At 41.1% G+C, this 14,299-nt stretch overlaps 1 protein-coding gene across 9 annotated transcripts in view; it reads right to left on the bottom strand.

Moving 5' to 3' along the window:
* LOC109636639 (lisH domain-containing protein ARMC9) overlaps positions 1-14,299 on the bottom strand; it is a 26,334-nt gene continuing 12,035 nt past the window's right edge. For 6 of the 9 annotated variants that reach the window (XM_069521871.1, XM_069521875.1, XM_069521874.1 and 3 more), the window contains 12 exons: positions 13,505-13,628; positions 13,071-13,210; positions 11,928-12,004; positions 11,365-11,439; positions 10,996-11,086; positions 10,751-10,803; positions 9,887-9,985; positions 9,316-9,431; positions 7,712-7,881; positions 7,134-7,239; positions 4,505-4,689; positions 597-787 (listed from right to left, as the gene is read on the bottom strand). In XM_069521871.1, coding sequence (XP_069377972.1) covers positions 732-787; positions 4,505-4,689; positions 7,134-7,239; positions 7,712-7,881; positions 9,316-9,431; positions 9,887-9,985; positions 10,751-10,803; positions 10,996-11,086; positions 11,365-11,439; positions 11,928-12,004; positions 13,071-13,210; positions 13,505-13,628 — 1,292 coding nt within the window. In that variant the 3' untranslated portion in view covers positions 597-731. Of the gene's footprint in view, positions 1,623-4,504; positions 4,690-7,133; positions 7,240-7,711; positions 7,882-9,315; positions 9,432-9,886; positions 9,986-10,750; positions 10,804-10,995; positions 11,087-11,364; positions 11,440-11,927; positions 12,005-13,070; positions 13,211-13,504; positions 13,629-14,299 lie in introns of all 9 variants that reach the window. The other 3 variants (XM_069521876.1, XM_020098466.2, XM_020098469.2) reach the window with 1 other exon arrangement.

The following is a 14,299-nucleotide window of genomic DNA, read 5'->3' on the forward strand; positions in this document are numbered from 1 at the left end:
TGAGGTGGCATGTCACATTTATTTCAAACCACTTACAACATATCAAAATCGTTTTTTTCCCAATGCAAATGCACAAAAACCCGTCAAGAAAATATACATCAAGACACCTGCAGAACTGGATTTAAGACATTTACACTATTTCAAGTTTTTTGTCAGATAGATAGTTTTCTGTATATCAACAATGACAAGCCGTTTCTATTATCATTTAAAATATGCACTAGCCTGACAAGAATTGTGAGGACCTGTCTCGTTCCTGTAAACATTTCTGGAGCGCACATTAAACAAGAGCAGCTACACTGATATATGTTTTACAGTTGAAGAACAACTGGAGCATTTATCTGTACAAGTGGATGGATGTGTGGCGACGTCCAATACCACGGGGGTCTCCCACACACAGCCAGAGATGAACATGTTGCTTTCAGCATTCTTTTATTAACTCAAACATAAACGTAAAGAATCCAGCAATGTCTTCTGTCCTCCAGCTCCGCTCAGTCTCTGCTCATGTCTCTTTGAGTCTCTGTGTTTCTCATGAAGTCTCTCTATGAGCTTCACACACGTGTCTGCTGCTGCCTTTTAAACCAGAGGATCAATCAGCTGACAGCTCTCACCTCTGTTGGTTGATCCTCTGGTGCAGGTGGAGGTGCTCTCCCTCTGTATGTAGAGGAGGCTCAGTGAGCACCTCCAGGTGAACCAGGGAGAGGGGATGTGCACAGCTGAGACTAGTTGGCCAATTAAGTCTCCATGGATTCAAAAGAGAGACACACAGACCGGCATGGGAGATGCACACCTGAGGAGAGACACAGGAGAGAAACTGAAAAGGAGTGAGCTGCAAAGATAAACCTCCAGCAGAAACTGCTCCACCCCTTTAAGTTGACTTTATGTTTGCTCTCGTGTGTTAAAAGATAATACAAGTATGATGAAATGCGTGTTGTTTGTCTCTGGTTGCTGTTGGGAGACCACGGTGGCATCCACGTGTGCCACGATATGTTTTCATCACAGTCAAAAACCAATTTATACAAAATGGAAATGGAAATTCAGACGATTATACATTTGTAGAATCAAGATGAGACATTTACAAATGAGGAGTGTTTTTTCTCATAGGTGTTCAATCGAGTAAAAGAAAGAGCTGTGCCTCTTCTTAAATAATTCAACTTTGTGACAGTCATAGGACGAGTTTTGAAGCATCCTAAAGTCGTTAGTTGTGATAAGTGACGTAAGTGACAAGATTGGATGGGAGTTATCCATCTCTGTGAATATTTAGGGGTTACAACTATCGCCTTGATAGAGAGTGGAGAACTGGGAGGTTAGCTCAGGCTACAAGGTGTACAGTGCTGCACGGCTGGGGGGTCGTGATTATTGCTCGGCTGCGTATAATGTTACAGAAGGAAGTCTGCACTAAAGACGAAAGAGGGGGAGGAGGAAAATGCAGAGCCACAATCCTTCACATTGTTCCAGCCCCTCCTCCTCCTCCTCCACCCTCGCTGCCGATCCTCGACCATCTCTGTTGCTCTGACCCTGATCGCAACCTGGGGGTATGGTGTTACAGGAAGCCCGATGCTTGTGGGGAGATACCGCTACTGCACGGTGACAGCTCCCTCTTCACCTCCTGTTTGACTGGCTGCCTGGAGGAGGAGGGAGGGAGGGACGTGAGGGAGGGAGGGTGGACAGGAGGGAAGGATGTGGGAAGAATTGGTGGGGGGGTTTGAAGAAGAAGAGAAGGTAGAATAGTCAAGATTTCAACTTATCAGTGAAAAGATAATTTCTTCCATATTTTTTAAGAAATCTAAAAAAGAAAGACATCTTGGAATCATTATTTATGTATGAGATGTTTTTTCTCCTAACAACGATGAAATTTGATTCCAGAATCTGTTTAGATTTTACATGTTTAGCTGCTGAACACACCCGAACATCATTATCCTGCCCTGGAGGTTTGATTTCAATTTGTTTAAAAGCTTCCCTACTTGTCTGAGGAAAAAGAAAAATCTGGTTTTCTCATCACATTTATCACTCAGGACCAGAGCGACAGTCCTCAAAGATCCTGCCGCACTTCCTCCACCTTCTAAACCTCCAAACAACATGGAGCTGTCATCACGTGAACTCAGTGTTGTCGACTCGACTTGGGTGGAATTATGCAGCTCTCTTTTTGTTTCCATCCTCTCTACACGACAGGGCAGCAGCAGTTCCCCTCCTTGTTTGTGCTGGCTGAGTGGGTGGCCCCCCGTCAGCCACACAAACGCCTCCTCTATGTCTCCTCGGTGAAAAGGAGCGTCTCTGTCAGTCACAGCAGACGCGCTCTCCAAACATGGGCCTTGAGGGGATCTTGCCTCAGCGTGTAGATGTTTCCTCTCTGCAGCGAGATGCCGCCAAGCAACAAATATTAGGCATAATGACGCCTGACAGGCAGCAGAGGCTTCTAGTGGAAATCAATTTAAAAAGATGGTTATGGCCTTAAAATGTGGATGATAAGATTTCTGAGCTTGTAAAGTCTCGTTCATTTAACAAAGAAATGACATCAGTGCTGTGGTAACAGAGACTTTAAAAAAAGGAGTGCTGCTGTGAATATCTGTGGACACGATACAAAGCAGGGAACAGTGTAACTAAATAATGGTAAATGTATTTTCCAAAGCACTTCACTGGTCTTAATGAACACTTAAAACTCTTTACAGTCACACACATTCATACAGTGCATCTACATGCCGCACTTTCTCTTTCTCATCACTCACACACTGTCGGCACAGTCGTCAGGGGCAATTTGGGGTTCGGTGTCTTGCCCAAGGACACCTCGGCATGTGGAATGGAGCAGCTGGGGATTGAACCACTGATATTCTCATTAGTGGACAACCCACAACCCGTTCGAGCGTAATAGGATCTTAAGTTGATGTGAGACACAATCCGAATACACAAATACAGTCATTGCCTGAATGACACAGTAGATTTTCAAGACGGGCAACTGCTTGGCCTCTTCCACTGACCAAGTGTGTTTGCATGTGTTTTTTTTCTACAGTATCAAATACAACTAAAACCACTGAGCTTGTTTTTTTTAACAAATACAAATCTTTTCCACACATGTAGAGACTTAGATTTCTCATGCAGATTCATTTTACTGCTTTTAAAAGGCTAGTTTCCAGTTTCAAGTTATAACTTGACCATAATTGGAGTGGGTGTGCAGCTGAAGGGAAATCAAACACAGGTGAAAGCTTACACGGTGCGTGCCAATAAAAGCTTTAGAAGATAACAGTAAAACTTAGATTTTGTTTGCCGTGGCGTGCATGTCTACTTATTGCCCTTTGAGCAGAGCAACAATTAAGTGACTTCCTTATGAATCAATAGATGCCTGACACTTGCCAGACCTCAAGAGCACAACGCACACAGGACGAGGATGTGGTGGCTCTGAGTGACCATTAGCCACTATTACAGGCTTTCTGGTAAGAGCAGCCAGCGTAAGAGCCGGAGGTAATCGCTCATCAAATGCAATTCAGACGCATGAGAGCATCGGGAGATGTTATCACCTGACTAAGAGCACCAGAGCAACCGATCAGGCAGTCTTCCCTGCAGTGACTCAACTTCTGTGTTTAGGATGCGAAGCTGACAGCAGATAAATATGAGACACGGTCATGTTGGTCTGAACGGTGCCTTTGTTTAACAAATACTAACAGTTAGCTTTTCACATTTTGTAAAATATATATATATTTTAAATGCTGTGTATCAGCAATGAGTGATGGTTGGGTGGTTCCATTCTCTGTGAATATAAGACTACAAATATCTATAGCTTAATCTTTTTCTGGTCTTCTTAGAGCCATCAAGATTCATAGACATCTGACAAAGTCCTGTGGCCTAAACTATCAATGTTTCTGCTCACGCAACATAAAAATGTCCATTCCTTCATCTGAAGGGCGTCTGACCAGCCTTGTGTTTTACAGTCTGTCTCTGCTCCATTTCTGTGCTTTCAGCTTTAAGTGCTTCAGAAACACTGTGAATGAAGAGTTATACAAAAGCTTTGTAAGAAAGTAAAGACAGGTTTTGTTACTGACCTCTAGTTAAAAGTTAAACGTTTCTTGTATGTAACCCAAGATGTGAACTTCAGGGAAACTGAAGTGATCTGTGATCATTAATCCTCTTGTCAGTTCTATTGAGAAATCTGCTTTTGAATTCAGAACAGTGAACTGTTCAGGTAAAACAGGTTTGTGATGAAGACAATTAGGATATTACAGGGATGTAAAACAGGTGGGGGACAGATTGTATTCACATTATCTACCTGATGGTGGATAAGCTCAAGTTTCATGCTTTAAAATGTGACAGGCGACTGATGGGAAGTTACAGAAAACGTCCTCATGTCCACTCTGCTTAGCTCATCTTGAATTAGAACTGGGAGTTTCTTAGCTAACTTAATTTTTTGAAAAAAACAAAACACTGGACTCTCAATTGGCAGCTGGTAATCTTCCAGTGTGAGCAGCAGAGAATTCAACTGGAGCGGATATTCACCAAAGCAGGCAGCCTCACTTACTTCCACTGTGGGATCCGCCTCCTTCCGCAGAGCTGGCGGTACCTGGCCGGCTTCTGTGCTGCGGCTCCGACTGGGAAAACTGAGGTGCCAGGTTTGGACGCCGTCTAGTTCCGTTCTGGCCGTCCGCCATGTCAGGTGTCTGGGGAATTTTAGGCTTGCTTGTAAACGCATGGATAAAATCAGCACTGTTGACAGAGAAAAGAGGAGGAAGATAAGAGAAGAAATAAATAATGATTTATGCTTTATAACTTTTACAGCTCACATTTCTGCAGATCATATTCCACACGGTATCACAGCACAGAGGTCATGGATGTCCCGGGTACAACACAGATCTTGCACAAGCTTCTTGCTCTTGACACTTGACATAATCAGTTTCTCTTGTTTCAGTCAATAGCCCCCGAGCCAGACTATTATATTGATGTATCTGTGATACCAAGTAGGGGCAGCAGAGTCATCCACATCACACACATTCTTCAGGTGCCGACTTATGTTGCATGTCTATAATATTGTGATTTCATATGATATGTTTATGTTTTCAAAGTACTGAAGTACAAATAAAAAGTTTAAATGTTCAGAGGCAGCATTTATGTATTTCTGAACTAGAATGGCACACATTAGAGCGCAGACCTCTGCCAAGGTCATCGAGGGCCAGAATTATTCCCTGTGAAATTGCAAAAGGTCCATTTGCAATGAAGTGAAAAAAGTTGCTGGATCTGAGCCCCGATCTGGATCCACACAGAAATTGAATGGGCTCCCCCATCCTTCCACCAAGTTGGAGTTAGTAAGTGAGATCCATCTGAAGGTTTTTGCGTAATCTTGCTTAAATACCAACCAACATGGAAACTGACATGTCTGAAAACATAACCTCCTTGGCAGAGATCAAACAGATCTGACGTGCAACTTTCAAGATTTATATGTTTCTTCCTTAGCTATTCCCCATTTATAATGTTTAGTGCAACCTTTGTACTCAACTTTTTCATAAAAATATTTTTTAAAAACGCCTTTGTTCAAGCTTTGAAATTCAGAGGATAGGCTTGGTCAGATTAGATTAGATAGAACTTTATTGACAAGTTATTAAAAAAGTTGTGTTGAGACTATTAGCTACTGTATCTTCCCATCCTCTGTCCTCCTGTTACAGCAGGAGTAAAAAACATCTTGTGTTACTAAAACCACAACACAGTAGTTTGTATTTATGTCTGGGAATGTGAGAGACATCACAGTGACTAAATGTGATTATCAGGCAGGAGCCAAATGACCTACATCCCATGGAGACATCCTATACCATAATACATGGATGGATTTCTGTCTGTGCATTCTTGTGTCTGCTCACAGAGGTATTGGCTCTAATATCCCTGATATCATCTGGTGCGATTGAACACTATAAAGTGAAGCTCTATATTCATAACTGTAGACTAAAGAGTTCTGTTTCCCATTAAATATGTAGACTGTGGTGGGCTGCTTTTCTAATTTGTCCCCCCATGGTTTTGTAATGAACAAAATCTTTTTTAAATTCTTTCCTTTCAAGACACATGCCAAGATTTAACAGGGTCTCTCTCGGCCTATGTCCCCCTTCCCCAGAGTTTCTCGGAAATCTGTTCTGTCGTTTTTGGTTAATCCTGCTGACAAACCAACCAATGGACGGGGTGAAAACAAAACCTCCTTGGTGGAGGTAAATATCGCTTTCAATCACTCAATTCCTTCCCATAAATTCAGCCACCAGAAGAGCAACAAGGTGACAAGACTCCCATTTCTAAATGTGTCTGAATGGAAACCAGCCCGGACACCCAATGTGCTCCTTTGAGGAACTGAATGTGTTTGAAAAGAACAAAATATGTTCATTAACCTCAAAACAAAAGACCAACATAGACATCTTCCCCTTCAATCATTGCCACCTCGCTGTGTGGCCAAGATTCTATTCCCCTAAACATCAATGACTATCTTGAAATCCCTGTCTTCTCACTATACAAATCTCCGTCTCCAAACTGGGGTGAAATGAGGCGACTGGAGTCAGACTCAGCAAGGCTGTATTGTGGAGGTGTTTTACGTTCCTGGGGGAAGGGGTGGGAGGATAACTGAAGTGGTTTCCTGGGACTCATTACTGATGGGTGGGATTCAGTAGTCAAGTTCTTCAGGGATTTTAAGGAGACGAGAAACAGAGGTAGGTTCTGCTGAATGGGCCTCTTTGTGGGTCCTGCTCGTTTAAAACGCATGTCACAGCCTCACAGAGCAGCTTGGCAGTGCTGAGTCACCGATCGGTGTCAAACAACACTCTTGCCAAGTCTCTCCACACACACACACAGGCACACACAGGCACACACCTCAGGGTTTTACGGGAGCCTCGGCTGAGATATGTTGTTTGTTTTTTGATTTGCATCAGTCCCTGAGCTGATGCCCATTACGACGTCCATGACAATGCTTCTTGCTCTTAATATTCAAAGTGTGGATGTTTTCTGAGCAGTGAAGCAGGAGGCCTGTGATGGGAAACCATTGGACGACAGTGTCAGACTATTTTAAAACATTATAATCAAATATAGCCTCTTGCGGAGAACATCAAGACTGTTCCAGCCATTACCACACAAACAGTCTCATTATGTATGTGTGTTTAGTTAACCTTTGTGTGTCAGTTTACCTGGCAAGGTCTCCATTGCGTTCCTCCCGGGAGCGTCCTTTTGTGGCTTGTCCTTCATAAAGTCCGTCCAGCTCTGACTCCTGGGACAACCGGCCACACTCTGAGTCTGAGTGTTTGTGTTTTTGCAAGTGAGAGCGGGGAAATATTAGAACGTGGTCACACTCATTTTGGATCGATACCAAATTGGCTGTTACACACTTCACACATCAGCAAAAAACCTGATGCTACGCTGACGTTTGTTTTATGGAAAGCCATTTTGCTGAGTCTTTATCCCTTCTGCTCTCGGAGGAAGTTGCCTTCTGTTCCTCATAGACTCTTGGCATCACATAAAATAAATCCAATACAAACTAAATAAAGAGCAACAGGTGGAAGGGAAATTAAATTGACCCTCAAATGATTTTCAATGCATGATGTAGGAAATACGAGAAATCTGACTGAGAACATTTGATGAACAGCCACAAGTATTAGACACGGTCAGAGCAGCATTGTTTAACCCTTTTTTGAAATCAGGCTTCTTTTAAATGTTAAAAACCATATGAGGAAGAACACGATGCAGAGACAGAACCAGATCTACCCACCGATGCTGTGACGTAGGGAGTCAGAAGTGCTCGGGCGACTGCCGGAGCGTGTAGGAGGTCTGGAGTTGTATCTGGAGGGAGGCAGACTTCCTTCCTCGCTCTTCTGTAGACTCAGAGGGTAATCACTGTCCCTGCTGACCTCACAGCCCTGACTACCAGCCCGATAATCACTACACATGACACACAAACAATATCACTCAGGTTCTGTAAGACCTTTCATTTTCCATGTGCAATAACTCAATTTGCACATTATTTTAGCATAATTAATTAGCATAACTGTGGATCGTGGTGCTGTGATGCTGCACTTTTTTATTTAAGTATGTTATAGGAGACCTCTGCATATCTGTACTGTCGTATTCGAGTAGGTGTAATTATTTTCAATGCACTGTGTTGTCGTCTCTATCTGGTGCATCTGACTGCAAACCAAGTTTCCAACCTGGGATAATAAACGACTGAACTGAGGAATTTCATCTCTGGACATTTGACTGAAATATTCAGGAGAGGGGGTGTTAATGAGCTGTAAACAAAAACGTGATTTCCGCAGGAGAATTTATCTGCCATGTTCTGGACATTTCTATGTTGTTGTGAACGTGTCTGACCCGGGCAATCTCATGCTGCCTTCTATGTATAATAAAGGAAAACTCTGAAAAATGTCTGGATCCAATTTTCAGTTCATGTATGAAAACGCCTAAATGTTTTATATATAAAAATCAATAAAGATAAATATTGCAAGCAGCTTATAAAACCAGTGTATCAATTACCGGCGGCGAGTTGATGTTGTCTTATCTCGTGGGCCAGGTCATGTGTAGGACACTGATCCCTCATTGCTGTCATATCCATTACACTAAAATAATACTCTCTCTTTTATCCGTGCTGTCTACACTTACACTTGGCATTGACAATGATCTGCCTTTCAATACAAAGAAATCCCAGTTCCTGTCTTGTCCTGCAGACTCACTCCTGAACAATTCCATCAGGCTTTGTGGTAAATCAATTGAAAAAAGTGTTTGGAAACATTCTCGCTGTGACCTACTGCACTAGTTTGACTTTACAAAAAGGCAACTCAATCACTGTAAAAAAAAAGAAAAGAAAAGACCTTTACATTGGACTGACCTATTTGTGCTGTTGGAATTTGATAAGCCTCGAGAAAAATTAGGCCTCTCTCTGGTTTTTTCATCTGAATATAGATTTGTGTTGTCAAATATAATATGTATAATCACTTTGAAGCCAGAAGTGAAACCTTATCCATCACACTTCCTGTCTCTATCACCTCTTTAACACAACATGTCAGCTTGAGAGTAAAGACTACAGCTAAATCCATACTACTATGTGTTTTCAAACACGATCTCCGTCCATACAAACGTTTAATCCCCGTCCACACTAACAAGCCTGAAAATGCATGCGACATGACCACTCATGTACACTGGGCATGCACATGCCGTTGTACACATGTAAGCAGTTGTATCATTGTAAAATACAAAATTCAACCGCGCAACAGCTGTTAACAAAGACAACAAGTTCAGCTGCAGAGTTAATGAGTTTTCCAATGAAAACGTGGTGGTGTGGATGCAGCCTAACTTGAACTGTGCGTGTATTTAACTTACACGGTGTTGACATTACGATGAGAACTCGGTGTGACTGGCCGTTGCAGGGGTTCGTCAGCACTTGGCTGCGACAGAGGGGTGGACTTCCTCTTCACTTTAGCCATGTTGGTCATGATCTACACAATAAAACACAAGATAAGTAACGTAGACACATGTAGGAAAGCACTATGTCATGGGCTGGACACAAGTAGTTTATATGTTTCATGTATTTATATACGATGTCAAGAAGACGTACTACACTACCCACAATCCTCAGGTGTAATAGAGCTGTGATTAGTGGAGCTCACCATTAATTCCCTCTCTAACATGCTGCGGTCTGAAGGGGTGAATGGGAGTCATTGGAAAGGGATCATTCACAATGGTTTATGTGATGCAGGGGTTTTCTCACTGTAAAATAATTATGTACACGGTCTTGTCTGTCTGCCTTTAGTAAGAAACTGTTGTGAGTTACTGATTTAATTCCTTTATGCTGTAGAGGGTTGAACCATGTCTGCGTAGCTACCAACGACATCTTTAGTTGAGCTGTACATACAGTGCATATGAACACATATGAAAATATATAATCTCTTACTCCCAGGTACTCTGTGGTGAGCAGACTCTCTCCAGTCAGTTCCCTGGGCTGTGGTTGGAGAACTTCCTCTTTGTCGAGATCTGTCTCCATTAAATCTTCCTGTCACAGGATAGAATAATAAAGCAGTTACAATGATGTGATTTGTGGAGGACATACAGTGTTTGTCGGGAACACATGAAACATAAAGGTCACAAAAGACATCTTGGACGAGCAGTGTCAGTCATTTAGATTTTTTTTTTATATCTAGATTTGTTGACAGTATAAAATCAAATACAGAAATCAGCCCAGCCGACACAGTGACCTCTGCCTTGTTTCCGCCTATTGTTAAATCAAAATGTTAAAGCCCCTGAGGTGCTCTAACCAACAAGGTTACTCGACAATGGTTCAAATTAACTTGTTCGTAATAACATTGATGTGAGTCTACAAACCAGTTTAAACACAAAAATGCTTTGCACTGACCCAAGGTACCAACAAGAGAACATTGTGGTCTATACCACTGGGACACCCTGAGAGCCATTTCCACTTTTAGCTTACTACCATGTACCTTATCTTGATAACCCACATTCTCACCTAACCTGCTAGGATCATCACCCCAACACACACACAAAAACACAGGTGGGTGACACCCAATATCTGTGTCATGCTGAGATTGCCATCTACAGGTTTGAGAAAGGTGTCAAAATACGAAGTGTTGTTTTCTTGTTGTGATTCCTCTCACCCTCATTTTCTCAGTTCCTCAATCTTTTGATTTGTCATAGGTAACATATTCCTATGGTTGTGCCGAATCATGTAATAATGGACATATGCTATGATGGTGTAAAGCACCGGCTTATCAGTGTCTGATGGGTTGAGAGGTGGACTTACATCATTGTCGTCCTCTTCCTCTTCATCGTCTGATTCTGGCCCCTCTTCCTCAGCTGGTTGGAACAGAAACCAGTCAGTAGAATTTCCAAAAAACAGCAACAGTAAATTTAATTCTCATTGGAATACAATTCCAAAAGGCACATGTAGAGTACATTTTAATACATAATATATTATTTATATATTTATATATATATATATATATATATATATATATATATATATAAATAATAATATACTTCACTCACCTGAGTTCAGTTGTTTGATGATGAACTCAATCTGTCTGTTAAGGTCTGGGTTCTCCTCTTTGCTGTAGCAGCGTAGAATCTCCTCGACACTCTGCTCACGCGAGTGAAACACATCACAAATAAATGCAAGGGCTGGTTTTCTAGTTAGCTTCCAGCTTGCATGTAAACCATGCAAGTGACTTCATTTTGACTGACACGAGTTAAACCCAGCAGTATCAGTGTACGGTGACTGTATCTCATGACTGTGAACACCTGTTGTTTCCCCTCCAAACACCGGCTGTGTGATGACATGAGGGAAGACAAACGCAGAGCCAAACACAAACTGCATCTGTTTCCTCAATGCAGGTGAAGACATTTGTGCTATCTCACCATCTCTCTGGCTTCCTGTCTCACAGAGGGAATACACAGGATGCTGTACAGGGCTCCGTTCACATATGGTTGAATCTGAGGAAGGCAAAGTGACACAGGCACATCTATCTTTATGGTCTCAGGCCATGTGGTAACAACTTGTGTAATTGCAGCTACGACAAAACATAGATACAAAAGATGGAGCTATGTTTATACAATATTTTTAGGTCCTGGATGCTAACGTAAACCTACGGTAATCATAGTAGATAGGAAGAGAAAAAAGAAATAGTGAAGTTGCAACAGCAATCGACATCTGATAAAATATAGGTTATTTATTGATATATAAGTCAATCTTGATGTGTCTGATTTATACTATTCAAATATACTATTCATTAATGTTTTTGTGTGTATTCTGTGAATACTGTACAAATATTGATTCTGTTGTCTCAATATGTGAATGCATATGTATTTTTATGAATATGTTTGTTGTATCCATGTTTTACACCCTCTGTGAATGTGTGTGTCTGTTGTGCACATGGTGGTTGTCACATCAGTGTGCAAACAATGACAGATGTGTGCATCACCCCGTGGTTCTCGTGTCCGAGGAGGTCGGTTAGAACCTTCAGTACATGCTTGGCGTTCTCTGCACACTTCCTTTTTCCTGTACAAACACAGCCATCCAAAACACAAACACACATTCACACAGACACACAAAGATGCACACATGATTCAATTTAACAACCCAGAAGTCTTTCTTGCTCGTCCAATAATATTTGATTTAACAAAGGATTTTCTTTCCCTCAGATTAATAATTAATGAATCCCTCCAGCCAAGTAGTTTTTTCTTTCCGTGAGTAAAAATAGTAAAACCACTCAAACATGATATGCACTACTTCACTGTGACATTTTATAGAAAGCAGACCCCGGGGCAACAGAGACAAAATAAAGGAAGCACTGACAAACAGAGTATATCTTTGTTCACTGCATATGTGTAGTACAGGGGGCGGATGTGAACCAAGATGTAGATATGAACTAAGAGAAAATAACACTAAAATTCTGCTTTGCATTCAAGCATAAAACAATAAAGGCCTTTACTCTGCCCTTAACAAAATCATCTAAAAGGATTAAAGTTAGATAGAAAGACTATTATGGTGCTTTAAAAGACATTACAATTGATTTATATAACATCATGGACTATTAAAATGCTCTTCATGAAACTTTGGCTATACAACTGCAGTGTCATCCAAATACTGTATAAAGAATAGTACGTTGGATTAAGGTGGTGCGAATTGTACACATTCACTCCTTCTGGTGATACTGCTCTCAGGGATGGTTAATATTAGGCTACAGCTAGAAGTTGATTAAGTTAGCTTAACATAGCCTATCGACTGGAAACAAAGGGAAACAGGAGTCTGCCTCTGTCAAAAGGCGATACAAATTTCCAGCATGAACATATATCTCAATTTTGTGCCAGTCTATTTCTTGGATAGGACCAGCAATTTCCCAGAGTCTCCTATGGTTAATTGGAAAACACTCAGATGCAAGTGACAGTCCCCAAATAACAAAGTACCCCTTTAATTAGTCTGCACCTCACCTTGTGTGCATTACCCTAAATGAGAAATTGTTAAAAGTGGGTGAAGCTAAACTGTTTGTAATTTAGATCAATGTTATATAAGATACATTACTGGAAGGAAGACTTCTCAGTAGGGTTTGGAGTCTCGTCTTCACCTTTTGTTCGCAGACACAGATTCATAAGCAGAGCTGCAGAGTACACCAGGCTGTTGTCAGTCAGGCAGTCAGAGTCCTGCAGCTCATCCACTAGCCAGCTAATCAGATTGTCTGCAATCATGGCCGTCTGCTGGCTCCTCCTGCAAAGAAATTATTATGTACAAGGGACATTCACCATCTTGTCCAATATACTAAAATGAATTAAAACAAAGATATTTGTGTTCCTTAACAGAACAAGAACTGTTCATTTTAATACAGCAAGAATAAACTTTCAAATGTGAGTTTCCTGATGTCATCACATTTTAAAAGAAGTAATATATGAATAACCTTAGCTTGTCATTAAGACTGCCTCCTGACTGGTTTAGTTTAAGGGTGATGACTGGTTACCATGTAAGGAAACTGCAAGACTTTATACTGGTCTTATTAAAATGTACCTGAGGCTGAGCTTCTGCAGGGCAACGAGCACGTTCTCTCTCGTAAGGGTGTCTTTCTCCTCCTCCCTGAGAATCTCCATCTGAAGTTTCAGAAGAATGGGGATTTGGGAGAGGTAAACCCGACCTGTAAACACAACATGAGATTATAATCAATGCGATTTAATGCCTCAGTAGACAATATCAAACTCTAAAAAAACACATAAAAAAACACATAAAAGATACATCTGGTCATTTATTTCATGTGTACAGTTGAGAAGAGCACTGGTGAGGACAACAATAAAGTGTGGCTTTTGATTCCAATAATAGGGAGTAAAACATTTCTGATGCCTGTAAACATATTCATAAATTGTTAAGATGACATTATCAAAACCCTCGTGACAAAGACATGTAGCTGATGCTTGATATTTGTCAGTTTAACTATAAACTTATCGTTAATAACTTCAAATACAACCAAATAGGTCGAACTTGAATTCAGAAAAATATGAATGCACATGTTCTGCATAATTTCTGTAAATTCAAAGTTTCCATATTAAACTGATATGTCTCTGTAAGGCTCATAATGGATGTTTTTATCGCCAAACTGATAAATCGGTTGGACCCATGACAACACACCAGAATTATCACCCTAAATAAACCAAAGCTGATATTTCAACCACTTCAACTTTTCCTTATTGTTGAGAACAAATGTTAACTAATGGCTGAAGAAACTAAAATTATCTGGCTCAGCACAAATGATATGTCTTTCCAACATTGTCTCTTTACAAGATGTCCTCCACAGTTAATGACTTACAGAGA

This window comes from Paralichthys olivaceus, chromosome 3, assembly GCF_024713975.1.
Source record: "Paralichthys olivaceus isolate ysfri-2021 chromosome 3, ASM2471397v2, whole genome shotgun sequence".
In the NCBI taxonomy this organism is placed as follows: Eukaryota; Metazoa; Chordata; class Actinopteri; order Pleuronectiformes; family Paralichthyidae; genus Paralichthys; species Paralichthys olivaceus.